Source organism: Myotis nattereri (assembly GCF_964212035.1).
Source record: "Myotis nattereri genome assembly, chromosome: 9".
Classification (NCBI taxonomy): domain Eukaryota; kingdom Metazoa; phylum Chordata; class Mammalia; order Chiroptera; family Vespertilionidae; genus Myotis; species Myotis nattereri.
In genome coordinates this window covers 47,120,141-47,142,800 of record NC_138084.1, presented here as the reverse complement: position 1 = coordinate 47,142,800, position 22,660 = coordinate 47,120,141, and the positions used below count along the sequence as shown (strand labels likewise).

At 38.7% G+C, this 22,660-nt stretch overlaps 1 protein-coding gene across 3 annotated transcripts; it reads left to right on the top strand.

Moving 5' to 3' along the window:
• Window positions 1–45: 45 nt before the first annotated feature.
• Window positions 46–21,426, top strand: ALG8 (ALG8 alpha-1,3-glucosyltransferase). Of its 3 annotated transcripts, none has more exons than XM_081100102.1 (13): window positions 46–169; window positions 4,101–4,179; window positions 5,061–5,254; window positions 8,080–8,189; window positions 9,963–10,030; window positions 12,404–12,530; window positions 12,770–12,873; window positions 13,634–13,754; window positions 16,287–16,385; window positions 17,183–17,288; window positions 18,606–18,703; window positions 19,011–19,083; window positions 20,802–21,426. In XM_081100102.1, the coding sequence occupies exons 1-13, from the start codon at window positions 75–77 to the stop codon at window positions 21,031–21,033; spliced, it is 1,506 nt and encodes a 501-aa protein (XP_080956228.1). In that variant the 5' UTR covers window positions 46–74; the 3' UTR covers window positions 21,034–21,426. The 3 variants fall into 3 exon arrangements, with proteins under 3 accessions (XP_080956228.1, XP_080956227.1, XP_080956229.1); XM_081100101.1 differs by having other exon boundaries at window positions 16,246–16,385; window positions 17,149–17,288; XM_081100103.1 differs by lacking the exons at window positions 12,770–12,873; window positions 16,287–16,385; window positions 17,183–17,288.
• Window positions 21,427–22,660: the final 1,234 nt, after the last annotated feature.

Here is a 22,660-nt window from a genome sequence, read left to right as displayed (position 1 = left end):
GACCTTCCCCGCATGCGCATGCGCGGGGTCCCGGATGCTGACCCAGTCGGCGGAAAGCGTGCGGTGCGGCAGCCATGGCAGCGCTTGGTCTTGCGGCGAGTGGTGGCAATTGGTTTTCGGCTTTGGCGCTCGGGGTGACTCTTCTCAAATGCCTTCTCATCCCCACCTAGTAAGGGGCCCGCGCGGCCAGGGGCTGGGCAAGGAGGCCCGCGGTCGGTCAGGGCGGGAGAGAGACGTGTGGATGACTCCAGGTGGGAGCAGGAAAGGGAACTTGGAATGGTGAAGTCGCCGCTTCGTCTTCACTAAGCTCCCCATCCGGCCTAGTGATTGTTACTTAACCTTATAACTCGATTTTAGCCCTGGAAGTCTCGGTTCAGGCCAGGCGTTCTCTTACTTGAACCTTCTCTGAGCCTCAGGGTCCTTCCTCATCCCGAATGTGCAGAATAAGGACACGCGCCTCCACAGTTCGCTCGGCGGGTGTCCATCAGCTCCCTGCAGCGCTAGGCACTGCTCTCAGCCCCGGAGATGCCGGGGGAGGAAGGCGTCTCCCGCCCTTGCCTGCGGGGAGTTGGTGGGCTCAGATAGACAAACACAAAGGTCTAAGGTTGTGACGACCGGACAGGTCTGTACAACTCTTTTAGGAAGTGATGTTTGAGTTAAAATCAGAATGAAAAAGAAGCAGCAATGTGAAAAGCAGCGCAGACATAGGAAAGAGCAAGTTCAAAGGCCCTGTGGTAGGAACGAACTCGGCATCTTAGGAACAGAGAGTGGCCATTGTGGCTCAAGAGCAGTAAGTGCCCCTGACCGGTTTGGCTCAGTGGATAGAGCGTCGGCCTGCGGACTGAAGGGTCCCGGGTTCGATTCCGGTCAAGGGCCTGTACACTGGTTGCAGGCACATCCCCAGTAGGGGGCGAGCAGGAGGCAGCTGAATCGATGTTTTTAACTCTCTATCCCTCTCCCTCTCTATTAAAAAAAATGAATAAAATATATATATATATTTTTTTAAAAAGCAGTAAGTGAGGTAGGCAGGGTCAGATAGCAGGGTTAGACTGCAGTGTAAAAATGGATGCAAGGTCCTGGCCAGTGTGGCTCAATGGGTTGGCGCCTGCACCAGAAGGTCTCATGTTCAATTCCCTGTCAGGGCACGTACCAGGGTACCTACCTCTGTTGCAGGTTCAATCCCACCCCAATTAGGGTGCATGGAGGAGGCAATCAATCAATGTTTCTCTCTCTCTCATACCCCCTCCCCCTCTCCTCTCTCTCCCTCTTTTCCACTCTCTCTAAAAATCAATGGAAAAATATCTTTGGGTAAGGATTTTTTTTTTTTTAAATGATGCATGACCAAGACTGAGAGCGAGGAAACCAGTCAGAAAGCAACCACCAAGTGGTAATGTGTGTACAGTGGGTACTCACTATTTATGAATATTGGCTTCCATCTTCTCTTCATCCCTCCTAACTCCTCTCCCTTGACTTTCCCCCTCATTTCTTTTTCCCCTTCCTTCCCTGTTTAGGGTTTGGTTATTGGTATCCTTTGGTTCAAGTTCTTGATGACTTCTTGTTGATTTGAGTAGGGAAGAGTTGTATGTGTAGAATGTATGTCTGTACTGATGCGTATATGTAATTAGATAAGCAGTGAAATGTAGATTCAGCAAAGTGACTTATCAGGGACTTGGGGAAAGAAGGGGTTGATCACTTGGACTTTCTGCAGAACTGAAAGCAAATGAACATCTTTACATTTTAAAAGCAAATTGGAAAAATCTAAAATGTAGGAAATTCCTTTCAAATCAGAGTGAAAAGAGATTTTTTTAAAAACTGTAGGTTTGTGCATATAAGGTGATGTTTCTTACTTTTGTTACTTCAGCCTAGAAATGTGTCTTTAGGATTGTTACCTTGAATACTGTTCGTAGTACTGGTCCAGGATTAAGAACATATATAATTGGCCGAAACCGGTTTGGCTCAGTGGATAGAGCGTCGGCCTGCGGACCGAAGGGTCCCGGGTTCGATTCCGGTCAAGGGCATGTACCTGGGTTGCGGGCACATCCCCAGTGGGAGATGTGCAGGAGGCAGCTGACCGATGTTTCTCTCTCATCGATGTTTCTAACTCTCTATCTCTCTCCCTTCCTCTCTGTCAAAAATCAATAAAATATATATTTGAAAAAAAAAAAAAAAAAAAGAACATATATAATTGTAGTTGATACTTTGCTTCTCAAAATGGGAACCTCTGGAAAGTGAGGTGGAAGCTATAGGATAAATGCAAATCTATTCAGCAAATTGTATACTCGCTGCTTTATAATGAACTAGTTACTATGGCGAGGCACTGGAGGCAAAGACAAAGGATATGGCCCCTAACCCTATAAAGGGTTTAGTAAGGAAAACAGTCCCAGAAACAAACCATTGCAAGTATGTAATTGCATAATTATACTTGTGTTAAGTTATGAAGGAAAAGAATAGGATCCTATAAGGGGACTAACAAGAGGGACTTACTTTAGATTGGGTGTCAGGAAGGGCTCTGAAAACTGACATAATTGGAGGCCTGAAGACACAACCAGTGCATATGTATGCATTTCTGTTGAATATATATAAATGGAATTGCTAGGTCATCAGGTCAGTTTTGAATTGTGGTTTTGAAGAATCTGTAAGAAATTCCGGTGACATTGTCAGCAGGAAATTGGAGATGTGTGTCTCTGTAATTTAGGAAAGAGACCAAGGTTGTATATTGTGACTGGGAGTCATCATTATACAGTTGATAATGGAAGCTGTAAGTGTGAATAAGATTGTCCAGTAAGTTGCATAAAAAGAGGACCAAAAACTGAACCTAGGAGACCATCAATACTTATTCATCAATACTATTCATCAGTTGGGTGAATATTGGGATGGGAAGTACTGAAAGAGACTTAGAAGCAGTTGTCTGGGAAACTCAGGAAAGGATTGTCACTGTGGAAAGTTTGTGTAAAACATTTGAAAATGTAAAGCAGGTTTTGCTGCGGAACTCACTGTTGACTTTGGTGAGTGGTTAATTCAGCAGGAATGTGTTGAGCCCATCCATGTATCAAGTGCTGTTCTAGATATGGAAAGGAGGTACAGCACTGGACCAAAAAAATTTTTTTTACTAACGAGGGTAGAAAGGTAGCAGAACATGCCACTCCAAAATATGCCTCTTTGGCATAAGAATTACTTTGGACTGATTATTTTGAGAAACTGCAGACACAAGAGAAGCTCTGAAAACAGAGTAGAAGCTACCCTTTTGTAAGAGAAAAGGGGGCCTGTACCAGAAAGAGAACTATTACCTGAAATCACATTTTCACCGAAAAGGCATATCTGCCTGGCTGGGCAACCTTTGTTTTCCATACATTTCTCACCTTCCCATAAATTGCCTTTTTCCCTTTGAAAACCCAGACCCCTATCCTTTTACCTAGCTCAGGATGGCAGATAAACTTCAACCGCCTGGTGCCTTTGAGTGCCATATCTTTTGAGGCTCCTGTACATACCTCAATGATTAAAATTGGCTTTTCTTTTTGTCCTGCTAATCTGTCTTATGTCAATTTCATTCTTAGAGCAGCCACAGAACCTAGGTTATGAGGGGAAATTTTTCTTCCCCTACAGGGAGAGTCGACTATATTTATACATAGTAAGGGGGCAAGCAGTAAACAGGGAGATGCTGGAGATGTGGGAAAGGCAAAAGCAGGAGTCTTTCCCATCTTCCCTGTCTGATGAGCTGCTCATTGTTGAAAATCTATACAGCTTGTATGTGAGGCCTTTTCCAGATAATGAATCTTGTTAGAGTTAGTTTGTAATAAGAATACGTAACCTCTGAACAACAGACTGAGGACCTTCCTTAAGAAAATGTATGGGCTTTTGGTCAGCCCTTTAGATAACTCTGAGAACCGTTTCACTTAATTGTAGTTTCCCCATCTTTTTCAAAAGGTCTGGCCTCCAGATAAGTGGGGTGTTTCAGGATTATTGTAACACCTCTTTGTGTCTATAAAGGATAGTGAGTTGTGACTGTGTGGGGGTGTTGATCCATGTAAAAGCATAATGTTAGAAATGTGATATTGATAATTGACAAAATTTCATTTTTTTCATCTGATTGTTTTGAATAGTCATTCCACAGATTTTGAAGTACACCGAAACTGGCTAGCTATCACTCACAGTTTGCCAGTATCACAGTGGTATTATGAGGTAAGTTTCGATTTTCACCTTTTTTGGATTGTGTGTTTTTTTCAAGATATGTGAAATCATAAAGTATTATTGATATTAAAACAGTTTTCCATGTGGTCATAGGTCAAATAAATCTTTATAAAAAGTGTGTTCTTTCCTCAGGTCTTCTGCCCTCTGGCACTATTAGGGAATCCCTTTACTTCAAAATGCATTTACCAAACCATAAATTGGTAATTATAATATTTGCCACAACCTTTTTGGATTGGTTTCAAAAATTGGGCTCTATGCCTGGCTCTGCCACAGCATAGAAAGTATATTTCATTTCTTTGAACCTTAGTTTCTCATCTGGCAAGTGAGGATTTGGAATGAATTATTTCTACAATCCTGTCTTTCCCTAATATTTTGCAATTTGTGAGGAAAGAAATAATCAAATATGATGTGTAATATCTGGTAATAAACCATTCTCTTCTATTGTTATTTATAAAAACCATGTCTGTATTTTTATATCTGGTATGAATTACTAAATTGTATATGATACTCACTTTAGAAATAGGGAAATTGCATCTCTGAGACAGAACTTGAACCCAAGCTAGTGAGTCATTGGTTATGCCATAGCTCTCTTTTTTGCATAGATGAATAGAACTATGTTATAATCAAGTTTATTATTCCACGGTTTTAGATTAATTTTCTTTGCACTTTAGTTGATTCTAAGGAAATTGAAGATCAAACTTATGATACAAGTTTTGATGTTCTGCTCAATGTTAAAATGGAAATTGTTCTATTTGTGGCATATTTTAAATGCAGTTGCATTTCATGTGCTTTTTTAAAAACCAGAGAATCTTTGTATCCTCTTTGTTTATTCAGTTACTTAGGATATGTTCTATCTTCAATTTTTACTACAGGAAACTTCAGAGTGGACCTTAGATTACCCGCCTTTTTTTGCATGGTTTGAGTATGCCCTGTCACATGTTGCCAAATATTTTGATCAAGAGATGCTGAATATCCATAATCTGAATTATGCCAGCTCAAAGACCTTACTTTTCCAGAGATTTTCTGTCATCTTTACAGATATACTCTTTGTGTATGCTGTGCATGAGTAAGTCTGAGAATATCATTTCGTGTGGAAAATATTGAAGAAATAATTATAATATTAACTTATAACTCATTTGGGGGAAACAATGTCATATAATAGCAAATTTTAGAACAGTCCAAAACTGTGTTGTTGTGCTTTAAACTGCACAGTAAATCATTACAGTAAGCAGTGTCCCTGAATGTTGTGGAAGAAAAGGGGAGAGAAGGTCAGGTTACAAGGCAGAGGTAGAACCAGTTATTGTGAAATGTAGTCCCAAGTAGAGTTCCAAGACCATTTCTCCTGTCCAAATGGCTCCATATGCTTTTCTTTCCTTCCCTGTAGCAGTCCCAACCCCCAACCCCCACTGGCTTCTGTGACCTGCCCTATTTTTTTCATTTCAGAGAGGAAGGAAGAGGGAGAGAGAGATAGAAACATCAATGATGAAAGAAAATCGTTGGTCGGTTGCCTCCTGCGTGCCCCATACTGGGGATTGAGCCCACAACCCCAGCATGTGCCCTGACCGGGAATCGAACCGTTACCTCCTGGTTCGTAGGTTGACACTCACCACTGAGCCACGCCGGCCAGGCACCTGCCCTGTTCTTTACACACATACATACAGCACATATACAATCATGCACACATATGCATTGTGCTAACCACCAATGGAATTTTCATCCTAGTAAACTCAAGAAATCATGGAATGCTTTTAGTTATTTGAATTCTTTCCTTCATGTTATATTTTTTTATGTTTTGTATCTTTTACCTATAAATTAATTTTAAGTAGTTAAATACACATATTTAGAATGTTTTGCACAATGACATCCCAGTAGTAAGTTTCTGGTTAATGTTGGTTTCTGTTGTCATAATACTTAGGCCTGCTGGTATGACTGTGACAGAGCAGTAGCTGGTGTCCATTCGTTGACCCTTGTCATAACTAGTTCATTTCAGCCTTCTAGACTGAACCCTCACTCACCCCATTCAAGAAAGAGTCCCTTGGGAATGCTTTAACCTCTGCTAATTCTCATGGAGTAACTCCTGTGTGACACCCTAATTCTCAGTGTTTATGGCCTGGCAAGTGTTGAAAGGGAAGGTGATTAGTAATTCACTGCCTTTAACTCAAAATGTTTGAATTCAAGCTCCCAGGAAAAATATGTGCAGGCAGAAAGAGAGAGTGAGTCAAGTTCAAGTCCATCTGCAATGCAGAGAGAGCAGTTAAGTAAGATAAAAATTGTTGAAATCCATGTGCCAGTTCCCAGAACCAGGCACTATGTGTAGATTAGTCACTTAACTTTCTGAATTACCTGTAAGGTTACTATCTCTTTTTATGAGGAAACTTAGGAGAAGCAGGCATCTGTTGCTACTCTTTAATTGCATCTTTATTATGTCTATACTTTTTTGTTTTAGATTTCTTGTTTTTAGAGTATGCCAGTATTCAAATGAACCACATTTTTTTAAAAAAAATTTAATAGAGCCTGGCCGGTGTGACTCAGAAGTTGAGCGTCAACCAATGAACCAGCAGGTCACGGTTCGATTCCCAGTCGGGGCACATGCCTGGGTTTCGGGCTCAATCGGGGCATGCAGGAGGCAGCCAATCAGTGATTCTCTCTTATCGTTGATGTTTCTATCTCTCTCTCCCTCTTCCTTCCTCTCTGAAAGCAATAAAAAAATTTTTTAACTTTTTAATAGAATAATACATCCTCGTCAAAATTTTGGAAAGCAGAAAAGCACATAAACACACACAATGTAAAAGTGGCCTATACTCTTCCACTTACAGCTATCATTATCAACAATTTGGTGTTTATTATTTCAGCCTCTTTTCTGTGTTCAAATATAGTTATTAGAGAATAAAAATGGGATCAGCTGATATTATCACTTACTATGTATATCACTACCTTTGAATGACATACATTTTTACATAAGGGTTTTAAAGTTAATTGGACAATCAGGAGCTGCAAGTTTCTGGCTCTATTTTTTTTTTATTTCCCTATGCCACCCCCTCCCAAACTCTTGAAGCTTTATTCTTCATCTGGCTGGTATGATGATATATAATTTAGAGTGCTACATCATCATAGTCTGCATTTTAGTCCTTGCCTGATGATGTTTTGTACTGATTTTAGAAAGGGGAAGAGGTAGAGAGAGGGAGACATAGAGATGTATGAGAGAAACATTGATTGGTTGCATTCATATGTGCCTTAACCAGGGATCAAACCTACAACATAAGTATGTGCCCTGACCAGGAATTGAACCGGCAACCTTTCGGTGCACAGGATGACACTCTAACCAATGGAAATGCACCAGCCAGGGCCTGGTCTGCATTTTTTACTCTAATGGACTGAAAAAGTGTGTATTCTAGTGTGTGTTATCTCAATTTTCAAATTTGTTACTTTTGGGGGGTTTGGTGGCTGGTTTTTCTTTTATGTTTTCATAATTATTATTATTCTATATAATAAAAGGCTAATATGCAAATTGTTCCCTTGGGTGGGAGTTTGGCTGACTGAGAGTTCAACCAGGGGGCGGGGCTGGCCCACCAACCTTTTGCCTACCCTCACCCCAGCCACCCGATCTGGCCAGCCGGACCCTACCCGTGCATGAATTCGTGCACCAGGCCTCTAGTTAAATACAAAGACTTTGTTCCAAATCAGCATAGCTGAGAAAGAGACAGGGAACCACCCCTGAGGGATTTGTTTCTACTATCACCTTTTAAAGCAGTCAAAAATGGCATGGACAGTTTTATTAGCAGTGGCTTATGAAATGTACCAGAATGTATCACAGTGTACTCTATAGAAGTATTGTGATGTTCTAATGAAGATCAAAGTTGTTTATGATTCTTTTCTGGTGTTTCAATGTAGGTGCTGTAAATGCATTGATGGGAAAAAAGCAGGTAAAGAGCTTACAGAGAAGCCAAAGTTTATTCTGTCAGTATTACTGCTGTGGAACTTTGGGTTGTTAATTGTGGACCGTATCCTTGACATTTTATGTACTATTCCTTTATTCTGTTATGTATTAATTATAAGATTAATTCTTTTTATATTGGTGATTCTGAAACATAAGCTGCTTTTGGAAAATGGGTGTGAGGTGGGTTAGTGGGTTCCCAAAACTGTAGTCTGTGCCCAACTTTACCAAGCTCTGGTTGTTAAAAACACTTTGTCCCTGAAAATTTAGTGGTGATATGTGAGAACCAATTAAACCAAAAGTAAAGCAATATACTAGGATTTGTTAACTGTCTTTAGATTAATCTAATACATAGTTATTAAACAGTTTTGTAATACATTAGTCTAATACCTTTTATAGGAAAGAGCATATCATAGTGTTACATATGGGAACAGACAGGCCTTCATGCTTTCTGCCAGCTTGGCTTACCACATATTAATGGGCAAAGTTCTGAAATCTTAATAACAGAAGCCTAATTTTTATAGTTTTCATAGAAGTAGCCTGGTGTAGAGGAAAACACCCAGACTTTGGTTCAAATTTGATCTGAACTCAAATCCTAGTTATGTTATTATCATAGTAGCTTTAGGCCATGAGTAGATTAATGTCTCTGAGCTCAGACTACCTTACAGGTTCATTGTGAGGCTTAATAATATTGGACAGACAATCCTCGGGTTATGTCGGACTCGATGTACGTCATTTCATGGTTACCTCGCCATCTCCCATTTATTTATAAAAAAAAAAAAAGTCCGTCATTTCGACGTATGTACATATTTGCTTTATGTTTTTTATTATTTACCACAAGTAAAGGTCAGGAATTGTTATCTTTAAACTTTTTTTACTGTTTCACTTCATTACTTATGTGTATGTGCTCCATGTGAGTAACGTGGGTGCTTATGTAGGTGGGTTCCAACTTATAGGGACGGATCTCCAATGTAACCCGAGGACCTACTATATTTGTACTATAAACAGTGGGCGCTGCATGCTAGTGGCCTTCACTAGCTGTTAGGTCCCTTCCTTTCTCGTCCCTAATTTAAAAAAAAACAAAAACGCCGAAACCGGTTTGGCTCAGTGGATAGAGCGTCGGCCTGCGGACTGAAAGGTCCCAGGTTCGATTCCGGTCAAGGGCATGTACCTGGGTTGCGGGCACATCCCCAGTGGGAGATGTGCAGGAGGCAGCTGATCGATGTTTCTCTCTCATCGATGTTTCTAACTTTCTATCTCTCCCCCTTCCTCTCTGTGAAAAGTCAATAAAATATATTTAAAAAAAAAAAACAAAAAAAAACATTTTGCCCCTTAGCTGCTAGATCTTTAAGGTAGAAAAAACATGGGAAAGTTTTCTTGTTTTTTCTTGAATATAAATCTTAATTTAAGAGTTTGTCCAGGGCCGAAACCGGTTTGGCTCAGTGGATAGAGCGTCGGCCTGCGGACTGAAAGGTCCCAGGTTCGATTCCGGTCAAGGGCATATACCTGGGTTGTGGGCATATCCCCAGTAGGAGATGTGCAGGAGGCAGCTCATCGATGTTTCTCTCTCACTGATGTTTCTAACTCTCTGTCTCTCTCCCTTCCTCTCTGTAAAAAATCAATAAAATATATTTAAAAAAAAAAAAAAAAAAAAAAAAAGAGTTTGTCCAGGGTTTGACTTGTTTATAGAAACACATTTATGAGAAGTCCAATCCAGTAGTAATATTTTTGTCTTTAATTTATCTATTAAGAAAGCATTTTTAGTTTTTAAACTCAGTCTGCTGGCAAGGTTCATTAGGAATTTGGTATCCTTTGTTGTCTTTCCTTGACCTAATTTCAGATATCCATTTCCAATACAATGGTTTTTTAATGGGATTAATGCTACTCTCCATTGCTCGATTATTTCAGGTAAAAAAAATAGGCTAATTAGATTTTTCCCCTTTAAGTTTGCTTTTTAATAGAGGCAATAATATAGTGAGTGATGGATCCATTTATTTGACCAACTGTTTTCAACTTTTATTGAGTATTTTTCACAAATTTCATCTTCTCTTTTGACAATTTTCTTCATGTTACAGATGAGAAAACTGTATTCTTAAAAACTTGTTAGAGTATGACAGTCCTGAAATGAATTGAGTTTCTACATGTGGTTGGCATCATGTACCTAGGAATGAAATCTTCAGCAGTTTTTATAATGTAATAACTATTATGGTGGGGCTTTACCATCAGAAGCATGTGGTGTAGTGTAACGGAGGGTATGGGATTTGGAATCAGAAAACCTGAGTTGAAATCCTGACTAACCCTAATATGCTGTGTGACTCACACAGGGATTACCAAATGCCTCAACTACTTCAGATTAGGTGCATTATATGTAATACCTTATTGAACAATCCTTGCAACTTGGCAACAGATAGGCCTTCATGCTTCTGTGAGGTTGTTATAATTATTAGTCTCCTTTTTATGGAGGAAGAAATCAGAAATTCATATTTTTGGGCCATCACTCTGTACACGGAATCAGAATCTCTGGGATTGTGGTTTAGGACTCTCCAGGGAATTTATATAAACTGTTAGGTTTGGGGACCATTAACCCAATACAAGTCATTTAACCCTCTCAGCCTAAGTTTTCTCATTCATAAAATGAAATTTGCCCTTTGTTACAGTTTTATTTGTAAAATGGGGTTAACTACCTCACATGGACTTTGGAAAGATCACATTTGATAATCTTTTTTAAAGTTATTTGTCAACTATAAATATCTGGATAAATGTTGTTGTTTTTTAAGCCATAAAAAGCCACAAAGTACTTAGAACGTAATTGGTGTTCAGTGAATGATTGTTGAATAGCTGTTGAACAAATAAACTAAAGTTTAGCTATAGAACCAGCAAGACCTTCTCTGAATCTTAAATAAATTATAAAATTGGTGAAAAAAGATCTGGAAGCATCTTATTCTTTTTCCTTATCATTCCCAACTCATCTATTCTAGACCACACCTGATGAGACAGTGAGAGAAGGAACCTGGCCTTTCATGGTCCCTTTGACAGTTTCCTTTGCTGAACCCCAGGATATTATCTCATTTGATCCTTCCAAAATTCCTGTGAGGTAGGTAGAGTTCACACTTCTTTAGTTATAGTCAACTCGGTTTGTTTGTTTGTTTTTTAATCAGAATACCGTTAGTTCTTTTAGGTAGTTTGTTAGGATCAAGTATTATCCTTGATGCCTTCAGCCTGATAGTACTATATTAAATTACCTGATCTATAGTTTAAGAGTTAAATAATTTTTTGGTAGCATAGCATTATGTTTATTCATTCATACTCTCATACCTAGCTCCTCTAGAAATCAACTACAGCTATTTTAAAACTTTGTAAGGGTGGGAGGGGGGCAGTAATTTAATTCTCTGGGCTTTAGTTCCTTAGGGAAAATGTGTAGTGTGTTGTCAAGATGATGTATCCTGAGCTTCAGCATCAAGCTTAGAACTTAATAAATATTTGTTGAAATAAGGAATTTTTGAACCCACTAGATTCATATACTGGAATTACTTGCCTGTGTTCACCTTATATTGCATGTAGAATTTTGCCTAAATTTTTAAAAATTTATTTTAATTTAAATCTTATACAAAAGTAGAGAAAATAGCATAGTAATCTATACACACAAAGGATTAATTTGAAACACATCTAAGACATCGTATTTCATTTGTTAAGTATTTCAAAATAGATGTTTTAAAATATATATATTTTTTATTTTACACACTTTATTTTCCTCACACTGCCTTATGATCTTGTATGCGACACCTAGTTGTCTGAGATGGAGAAATTATAAAAGTCATGTATTAATTTTCAACATTATGTAAGTTCACAAGAACAAAAAGGATTTGATTTTAATATCTTTAAAATATTTGTATTTTTAAAAATTGTGGTAAAAAAGCACAACATAAAGTTTATCAACTTAATTAATTTTAAGACAGTTCAGTAATGTTAAGTATATTCACATTGTGCAACCATCTCTGGTGTTCTTTATTGTGTAATACATTTTATTTATTTAAATAATTTTATATTTATAGAAAAGTTACAAAGAGAATTCCCATACCCCTGCCCATTTCCCCTAACGTTAACATCTTATGTAACTATGGTATGGTTATTAAAACTAAGAAACCAATTTTAGTACATTCAGATTTCACCAGTTTTTCCACTAATGTCCTTCTTCTGTTCTAGGATCCAATCCAGGATACTACATTACTGCATTTAATTTACTCTGAATTTTAAAGTGATATTCCCTTTTAAATCTCCTAGAAAAGGCATATGGAAGGAGCACTTCTCTTTGCTGTTCTCCTACATTTCAAGCACATTTACCTCTACGTAGCACCAGCTTATGGTATATATCTGCTACGATCTTACTGCTTCACTGCAAATAAACCAGGCAAGTTTTAGTGAGAATAGCAAAACCTCTTATATTTTAATTTGTCTTGACTTGGTGGCTTGCTTGGTAAGAGGGTCTGATGAAGCACATTGGTCCTAACCTCTTTACCCGTTCTGACTTTCCTCTGCTCTTGCCACATCCTGAAATTGGTGTACTGTCGGGATCCCTCCAGGTTTACCACATGGTATAAGTTATGATTTCCCATGCTCCTGGTTAATGAGGATGTTCCTTTTCTGTAGATGGGTCTGTTCGATGGAACAGTTTCAACTTCGTCCGCCTTATTTCCCTGGGACTGATCGTTTTTCTAGTTTCTGCCCTTTCATTGGGTCCTTTTCTAGCCTTGGTAAGCCTTTTATTTTTTTATAAAATAATACATGTTTTTTGCTGCTGCTGTTGTCATTTAGAAAAAATAATAAATTATAAAATAGGCAAAACTAGTCCTTTCTTACCCCTCTTTAGTATGACTCTCCAAACATAAGGGTGGTATTCCTTGAGTCATTTTTGTGCATCTTCAGATATCTGTATGTTTAACTACATGTCACACATAGTCGATCATCTGTATTCATAGATTTTGTATTTGCTAGCTTGCCTACTTGCTAAAATTTATTTGTAACCCCAAAAATCAATACTTGAAGCACTTTCATAGTCATTAACTGACAGCATTCTAAAGTGCCTAGAATGTTAGAGATGTTCAACAAATATCTTTTCCCTTCTTCCCTCACCCTGAATTCAACTAATTAACTTTAATTCCTGCTAAAACTGGAGAGCACTACATTTTTTGTAAAGTCTTCCCGGCTCTCACCTTCTCTTCAGTAGAGTTGGACACACTGCAGTCTTTCTCCTTTGCAGCTCATAAATTCTTCCATTATTATACTTATAATATGTTGGACTGGTGTTCAAAGTACTTTCTCGTATCTTGTCCTACTGAACCAATGAGAAGGTTAAACAAAAGAGGTTCTGTGACCTGCTCAAGATCATACTACTTACTTGGAGGAACAAAGACTGGAACTCAGACCCCATAACTTCCTACACACTGTGCCATAGACATAGTACTCTTTTTGAATTTGGGAAAGATTGATCACTGTTTAATCTCTTTTCAACAGAACCAGCTGCCTCAAGTCTTTTCCCGACTCTTCCCTTTCAAGCGGGGCCTCTGCCATGCATATTGGGCTCCAAACTTCTGGGCTTTGTACAATGCTCTGGACAAAGTGCTGTCTGTCATCGGTATGATAGCAAGCTTTCTTACTTAGACTCTGAATATTGAAAGGACTGGTCACATTGGGAAATGAAAAAACCTGTTTTGTGTTTTGAATGAGGTTGAACTGTTTGTTCTCCAGGCCTGCATTTCAGCTTTCTGAATGAACAGGGGAGTGGTTCTAGGGACTGAGGCTTCGGTGCAGTAAACAGATTGCACGTCTTATAAAAGCTCTTTGTGGCAATGAGGTTGTTGACCCTTTCCTTGAGGGGAAAAATAAAATATTTAGACATTTTTAAAAGGTAATTGTGCCTTAAGTAGGACATTAATAGTTAACCCTACTTTTAAACTTTAATACGGGAAGAAGCAGGATGGAAGAATGTGTAAGTTATGACTCTTAAGTATTAAACCAATAAGGAAATGATAGCCATGCATTTTAGCAAGAGATGAGAAGACATGGAAAACCTAGGCTATATTTTTAAGTTTGGGTTGTGATAAAAAATAATTTATACCTTGAGTTGATTCTACCAAAAATAAGTCACTTTGGAGTAACTCACAGTCTTCATTTGTGAATACAGCTAGCTCAATAGCAAGTGGTAGGATTGAGAGAAAGTACACAAACTTTTTCTGTAATGGGCCAGATAGTAAATATTTTAGGCTTTGCAGATCACACAGGTGTTTTGTTTGTTTGTTTACAACCTATAAAATGTAAAATCATTCATAGCTTCAGGGCCATGCAAAACCAGGCCATAGGCTGGATGTGGCCCCCGGACTAGGGCCGGGGTTTACCAGCTCCTAATCTAGAATCTGATCACTTAGTTAGACGCCCACCTGCATAAATTGCTGGCTGCGTGGCACTGGGCAAGTCATTTGATTCCTCTAGTCTTGTTTTATTGTAATAAGGAGATAATAGTACTTTACCTATTTCCATGAAGCATGCTGTGTGAAACAAATGCAGCAATAAAGAAATGCTAGGTTGTCAGTAACAGGAGCTTTGGAACCAGACAGAACTGGGATCATTTCTACCACCTATTAGTGGTGGCTTTGGGCAAGTTACTCCATGTCTGTGTCCCTCAGGGGCTAAAAGTAATGGCTGTAAATCCCTTGTCACATGATAAATGCTCAATGCATGGGGGCTATTGTAGGAAATCATAATTTGGTGCTATCCTTCACCCACTGTGAATCTAGCCTCGATGTACATAGCATTCTTAAAGAGTAATTTCTTTTTAAAAATGTTTTGTAATTGATTTATAAAAAGAGCAGAAGTGAGAGAGAGAAGTACACATCAATTTGTTGTTCCACTTACTTATGCATTTATTGGTTGCTTTTTGTGTGTAGCCTGACTGCGGATGGAACATGCAATCTTGGTGTATCAGAACAACGCTCTGGCAACTGAGCTTACCTGGTTATGGCCGTAATTTCTTAACATATTTCAAAAAAGCTTTGAGTAACCAGTATGGGATGAGGTACAAGGGCCACTTGCCTTATCTGAGTCAGGAAACTGCTGACTTACTTTGGGTGTTTTGTTTTGTTTTGTTTTAATACATTTTTTTAAAATATATTTTTTATTGATTTTTTTACAGAGAGGAAGGGAGAGGGATAGAGAGTTAGAAACATCAATGAGAGAGAAACATCGATCAGCTGCCTCCTGCACATCTCCCACTGGGTATGTGCCCACAGCCAAGTTACATGGCCTTGACCGGAATCAAACCTGGAACTCTTCAGTCCCCAGGCCAATGCTCTATCCAGTGAGCCAAACCGGTTAGGGCTGTTTTAATACATTTTTATTGATTTCAGAGAGGAAGGGAGAGGAAGAGATAGAAACATCTATGATGAGAGAGAATCATTGATCAGCTGCTTCCTGCATGCCCCCTACTGGAGATCAAGTCCCCAACCCAAGGATGTGCCCTTGACTGGAATTGAACCTGGGACCCTGCAGTCCACAGGCCAGTGCTCTATCCACTGAGCCAAGCCGGCTAGGGCTACTGACTTACTTTGTACATCTGTCTTAAAGATGTCTTACATGAGAAGTCTGCGGGGCAGATTAGTCTGTGTTTCAGGGACATAGTTATTGGCTTTAAGAGAGAATAGGCTGAAGGAAAAAGGAAGAGGTGAATGACTAGAAAATATTTTGGTAGTATATATCTTCCCCATATTCCACTGATTTTCAGTGGCATTAGGTAGAACTATGTAGGTGGTCAGACTGCCCCGCCTGTCCTATTAGCTTGTTTGGAATAGGGCTTATAACATCCTCCTTAGACTTGGTTCACTTAATAAGTATTTCTTGAACTCCAAAGTGCTTGGAGTAGGAATGAATTACCCAACGCAGACAGCTGCCTCAAATGGTATAATCTCAAGACCAGCAGCATTTTAGGTAGACTAGCACAGAACTGAATTAATGAAATCTTAACTTTGAACTAGTTGTAAGATTTCATAGCTTATTTTTTCCTCAAGGAATTGTTTGGTAAAATATGGTGTGCCATTGATCAAAACAAAGTAAAATGTCTACTTGCTGTGTAGGTTTAAAATTGAAACTTCTTGATCCCAACAAGATTCCTAAGGCCTCAATGACAAGTGGTTTGGTTCAGCAGTTCCAACACACAGTCCTTCCTTCAGTGACTCCCTTGGCCACCCTCATCTGCACTCTGATTGCCATATTGGTAAGAATTCACACATGGTACTCATTTCTTGAGTTTTCTCTGTGTTTTTTTTTTTGTGTGGCTGGTTAAATTTCAGCTTCCAGTTTGTTCAACCACAGCATGAATTCCATGGTCGTACCCCTGCTGCAGATTGAGACATCTTAGCAATTCATAGGTCCTTCCCAGAAGGAGGGATCATTAGTAAAGCTCTGTGAGAGAGAATCTCTGTGAGAGAGACTCTTAGACGATCTGTTCACCGTGGGATGAGGGCAAAGAAAAGCCCACGGAGAAACAGGCATGGGCCACGCAGTGGGGAGAGAGGAAGATGCTTGTAGTCATGATAGCCCAGATTTATGTTGTTTTCACCCGTGGCTAAGTGACCCAAACTCCAAAGTTGTCTGGAATGCCTGGATATTGATGATGACGGGGTCAACATTTTTGTAATTTGACCTATAGGTTCAGTGACTATTAACTAATTATGAAGATTTAATAGGGTTATACTGGCCATCCTAGAACTTAGTTATCATTTCTTTTTTTTTTTTTTTTTTTTTTTTTTTTAGTTACCATTTCTTATGAGTTCTATATACTGAATGCCTTTTTCTCTGAATAGTTTTTATGTTAGTTTTGGTGGACTGTTCACAAAGTGATGAATTATCCCAGTTTAATGGAGAATAGTCTTTTTGATCTACTGTTTTTCAGAGATGATGCAAATGCACCTGAACAGTGTTTCTGTAATGCCTGTTTTAAATGATACTGAAGTTTTATCTTTGCCTGTTGTTTCTAGCCCTCTATTTTCTGTCTTTGGTTTAAACCCCAAGGGCCCAAAGGCTTTCTCCGGTGCCTGATCCTTTGTGCTTTGAGCTCCTTCATGTTTGGGTGGCACGTCCATGAGAAAGCCATACTTCTAGCAATTCTCCCAATGAGGTAAGCAGATAGCTCAGTCAGTCAGCATTTCTGGAATATTCACAGTGACATTATTGTTTTCTATTTGCTCTGTCCCTTTTTGACATGTTCAGTGGGGTAGGCAAAGGCAAAGATGTATAGGAACAGGTTTATACTAGAAAAGGACAGGGATGCTTAACTTGGGATCCTTGCAACCTGTGAAGGTTCTGAGGTATGCAAAATTGTGCATATTGTTCCTGGATATTTTGGTGTAAGGGGTACTGTGGTGATTTAAGAACCATGAATGACACCAGACTGTTACATCTGGATATTGAGCAGCAGCACAGTATGAAAAAAGCATAGGCTTTGGAAATAAGGTCTGCTGTTCCTTGTTAAGTGTTGTTAGTTAAGGTAAGGATTGAGTCCATTATGCAATAATATCTAATATAGGTACAGCATTCAGAGTTTTCAGACCTGTTATTTTTGGGGCTTTCATCTTCTTTTTGCATTCTTTCTTTTGAGCCTCACATAAACCTTTAAGATAATTAGGATAAATGACTATCATCCCATATCTTAACATCTGCAAAAACTGGGGCTCAGAGAGTTTAAGTGACTTATTCAAAGTTACATAGCTAGCAAGTAGCAGAGTAGGACTAAAACCTGAATCTTAGGATGCTGAATCTCATATTTTCACTGTGCCATGCCAAAAAGGCATTTTAAATGCAGGAGTGTCCATTTTATATATAATGTAAAGCCAGTAGATGGATAGGTAGTAATAGAATTAGCATGGGTTTTTTTCCTTGAGGTTTTTGGTTTTATTTTTAATCCTGAGAGAAATCGTTTAAGCTCTGAAAGAATATTAAGCAAATTTGTCAGGCCAGTATATGGCTTGTCTGGGTTCATTTAGCGGCTTAGAGTTTCCAAATTAAAAAATAGAACAAAATTTCTAATATCTTCAGTTAAAATTCCTACTGAACACCAGCAGGTTGCAGGGCATTGTCCAAGAGAAGAGCTATAGGGTTGGAAATTAAATTCCCCAAGTTCGGTTTCCTGGCTACGTACCACTAGGCAGCTCCAATCCCACAATATCCCTTTTTTGGGAGCAGGCAGTTACTCAAGGAAGCAAGATCCTTTTTTTTAATATTCCCCGATTCAGTGTGGTACATTCTTCTATCAATTGCTTGAAGTTTCCTATTAAAAAATTAATATTTGCAATTGAATTGGACTTGTAGCAAATATTAGTATGTTGTATTATGCCAGTTTTAGAAGTGACAATAGATGCAGTTTATTCAAACTATTTGAAAATGATAAGTTTCATTTGTTGTTTTAAGGAATTATTATGAGAATTTTTATTTTTAGCCTTCTGTCTGTGGGAAAAGCAGGCGATGCTTCAATTTTTCTGATTCTGACTACAACAGGACATTATTCCCTCTTCCCTCTGCTCTTCACTGCACCAGGTAAGCAGCTTCTTTTTAGAGCAGTAGGTTTGATTGCCATTCCCTTTTCATCAGGGCCTAGAGATCCATACTACCTGACTTAAACAACCTTAAAAGCTCTTAGGAGGAAAGGGCTCACCCATTCTCTCAAGTAAAACCTGTCCCTAATTCTCAGTACCTTTAGATGTCACAGAAATGCACAATTTAGCTCAAAAAGCGTTATTAGCACTATATAGTTGTGTCAGTGTGATTATATGACCTAAAGTCTCATAAACCTTTCCCTTACCAACTAAATTATTGTCTGTTTTTTCTTTTCTTCTTCCAACAGAACTTCCCATTAAAATCCTACTCATGTTACTGTTTACCATCTATAGTATTTCCTCACTGAAGACTCTATTCAGGTAATCCAAAAAGTACATTTAAAATTATATTTTCGCTGAAACCGGTTTGGCTCAGTGGATAGAGCGTCGGCCTGCAGACTGACAGGTCCCAGGTTCGATTCCGGTCAAGGGCATGTACCTGGGTTGCGGGCACATCTCCAACAGGAGATGTGCAGGAGGCAGCTGATCGATGTTTCTCTCTCATCGATGTTTCTAACTCTCTCTATCTCTCTCCCTTCCTCTCTGTAAAAAATCAATAAAATATATAAAATAATAATAATAATAAAAATAAAATTATATTTTCTCTTGTGAAATCTTTGCTCCTAAATGTGCAATAAGCCTTTTAAAAACTATTTTTACTAACAGTAATATAACATTATGAATAATTAGCAAGTAAAGAGAGAAAATTACTCATAACCCCATCACTCTGACATGGCAACATGGGTCATATCTATAGTTTAGGAATTGAAACTTTGTGGCCCATGCGCAGAAGTCGGTATTTTGTGGAAGAGCCACACTCAAGGGGCCAAAGAGCCGCCTGTGGCTCGTGAGCCGCAGTTTTCTGACCACTGGTTTAGGGGAATATTTGAGGAGGGACTACCTAGCTCAAATTAAAACCTTTTATAAGAACTAAAAAAGGTAAAATACGCATTATGAGTAAAACCACATAAATACAGATGCATAAAACTAAAAGATATAAAAATTCTTACATATCTTAGAATTATAGGTGGAATACAATCATTGATGGGATATTTTGCTTTTTTAAACTTTATGAAATGTTATCTGTAATAATTTTTAAAGCTTGTTTATGGTTCATATCTGATTGTGTTCATAAAACTCTATATATTTAATTATATTAAAACTTATTTATAACCATGTGACCCAGCAATTCCACTCTTAGATATACACCCCAAAAAATTGAAAACGGGTACTCAGGCAGCTACTTGTACACCAATGTTCATTATAGCTTTTTTCACAGTAACCAAAATGTGGAAATAACCCAAGTGTCCATCAACAAATGAATGGATAAACAAAATAGTGTATATATACATATATATGTGTATGACTATTATTCAGCCAGAAAGAGGAATGAAGTTCTGATATGTGCTACAATATGGATGAACCATGAAAACTTAGGCCAAGTGAAATGAGCCAGATACAATAGGACTAATATTGTATGATTCCACTTATATGAAATATCTAGAATAGACAAATTCATAGAGACAGAAAGTAGATTAGAGATTATGGGAACAGGGGTGAGAGGGATTGGAAAGTTACTGTTTAACATTTCCAGAAATCCTGTTTGGGGTGATGAAAATGTTTTGAAAGTACAACTTGGTCAATATACTCAGTGCTACTGAATTGTATACTTTAAAATGGTAAAAATAAAATAGCAAATATTATGTTATTTTACCAAAACAAAAAAGTTATATATTGTTTGCCATATTTTTACTCTAATATAACAGCATCCAGCCCTCTTTGCTCTTCCAATTGCATAGCTAATTCCCTCTCAGAGCTTCAGCTAAGTGACAGCAGAGGTAGATGATAATTGGGTATGCTTGGATTGTTGAGATAATATAATGGTATATCATTATCATTTTTTTTCTAAATGTGAAATTGGATGCACTGTTTTGACTTTGGCTTTGGTTTCAAGACAGCACAGATGGGAAGCTTTAGCTGAGAAATGTTTGCAAAACCAGAATGACTCATCTAAATCAAACCTTTCCTTTTTTCTTCAGGAAAGAAAAGCCTCTTTTTAATTGGATGGAAACTTTCTACCTCCTTGGCCTAGGGCCTCTGGAAGTCTTCTGTGAATTTGTATTCCCTTTCACCTCCTGGAAGCTGAAGTACTCCTTTCTCCCTTTGTTACTGACCTCAGCGTATTGTGCAGTGGGCATCACATATGCTTGGTTCAAACTGTATGTTTCAGTATTGACTGACCCTCCTGTCAGCAAGACAAAGAAGCAATGAATAAAGAAACTGCTTGGATGTATTTCAAGCAATTATTTCATGGGAAATTAATCAGAACTTGAAGAAAGTTGCTGGTGGCATGAACCATTCAGTAGATCTGTTTGAGAACCATTCTTCAGACTTGGCCTTGCCCAGCCTAGCAACCTGATTGTCACCATGGTGAGAAGCCACTTGTCCTCCATAAGCAGTGAAATACATCCAAAACAAATCTTGCCTTTCCTGTTAAATTTGTCAGATCATTCAGACTGCTGTGCTTGCTGCAGGCAAGCAGGGAGTCTGATCAACAGAATTGATTATTTGTAGCCTGTGATAATCATTGTCAGGCTATAAAGCACAATTAAAATCATGTGCCAAGGAAGACATAAATAAAATACTATTTTATATTTCTACACAAAAACATTTTTGGATCATTACCTACACCTTCCTATTGGCATGCACACAAGCAGATGGTGTACTGTCCCCATTCTGTAAACCTTGTTTCAGGAGATTTTTTTTTTCCATTGAAATTATACAATGACCATACTCACAAAGCTAGGTGGAATATTTAATGAATGATTTGGCCTGTCAGCAGAGATTACAAACCACATTTACTCTTATACTGAGTTAAGGATATCCTGTACGATTCATTTATTCTAACAGCAAGCACTATAATTTTGATCAAGTTGCCATTTCTCAGACTTTCCTCAACTGAGCAAACTTAAGTGGTTTAACAGCCTGTACTTGTCCTCACCCTTCCTTCAGCATATTTCATACACAGTTTTTATCCAGGGCCCCAGTTTGCCTCATATCTGCTTCACATTCAAATTCAGCCAACATTTATCTGGCTGACAATAGGAACTTGGACATATTTTTATTTGTCCATTATCCCCTTTTAGAGGATCAGAGAGACTCCAAGGTCATTGGCATCCTGGGATGCTAATCCAGCTATCCATCTCTTTAATTCACTCTGTTTTCCCAGGCTGCTTTTGAGTCTCCTTGCAGAGACAAAGATGGGGATTTTGCCACGGGTGTGTGGGAGGCACCCCTCAGGCCTGTGTTTCTCACCACAGTGCCCTTTGCACCCTGTGCCCCAGCTGACCTAACAACTCAGAGTTCCCAGCGTGCCATGCTGTTTTGTACATTTGTTTTCTTTCATTCATGCCCCTTACTCTTTCCTCTTTGCTGATTTTTCTACTCTGTCATCTGATTGTTCATACCTCAAGATTCAACTTAATTGCTACCATATCTATGAATATAAAGGTAGTACAGTGTAGTGATTAAGAATTGGGGCCCTGGAGTCAAACAGCCTGATTTTAAATTCTGCCTCCATGATTTTTAAAAATCTGTAGCCATGCCCTAGCTGGTTTGGCTCAGAGGATAGAGCATCTGGATTTGATTCCCATCAGGGGCACTTACCTCCGTTACAGGCTCCTCCCTCACCCAGGCCTGGCCGCAAGTCAGAGGCAACCAATCAATGTGTTTCTCTCACATCGATGTTTCTCTGTCTTTCCCTCTCTCTTCCACTCTAAAAATAAATGGGAGCCCTAGCTGGTTTGGCTCAGTGGGTAGAGTGTTGGCCTGTGGACTGAAGGGTCCCAGGTTCAATTCCTGTCAAGGGCACATGCCTGGGTTGCAGGCTCAATCCCCA

Excerpts from the sequence above, each read along its gene's own strand:
- ALG8 (XM_081100101.1), top strand. The coding sequence starts at position 75 with ATGGCAGCGCTTGGTCTTGCGGCGAGTGGTGGCAATTGGTTTTCGGCT. Across the intron at positions 170-4,100 it reads TGCCTTCTCATCCCCACCTA|TCATTCCACAGATTTTGAAG; the intron begins GTAAGGGGCCCG and ends TGTTTTGAATAG. Across the intron at positions 4,180-5,060 it reads TATCACAGTGGTATTATGAG|GAAACTTCAGAGTGGACCTT; the intron begins GTAAGTTTCGAT and ends TTTTTACTACAG.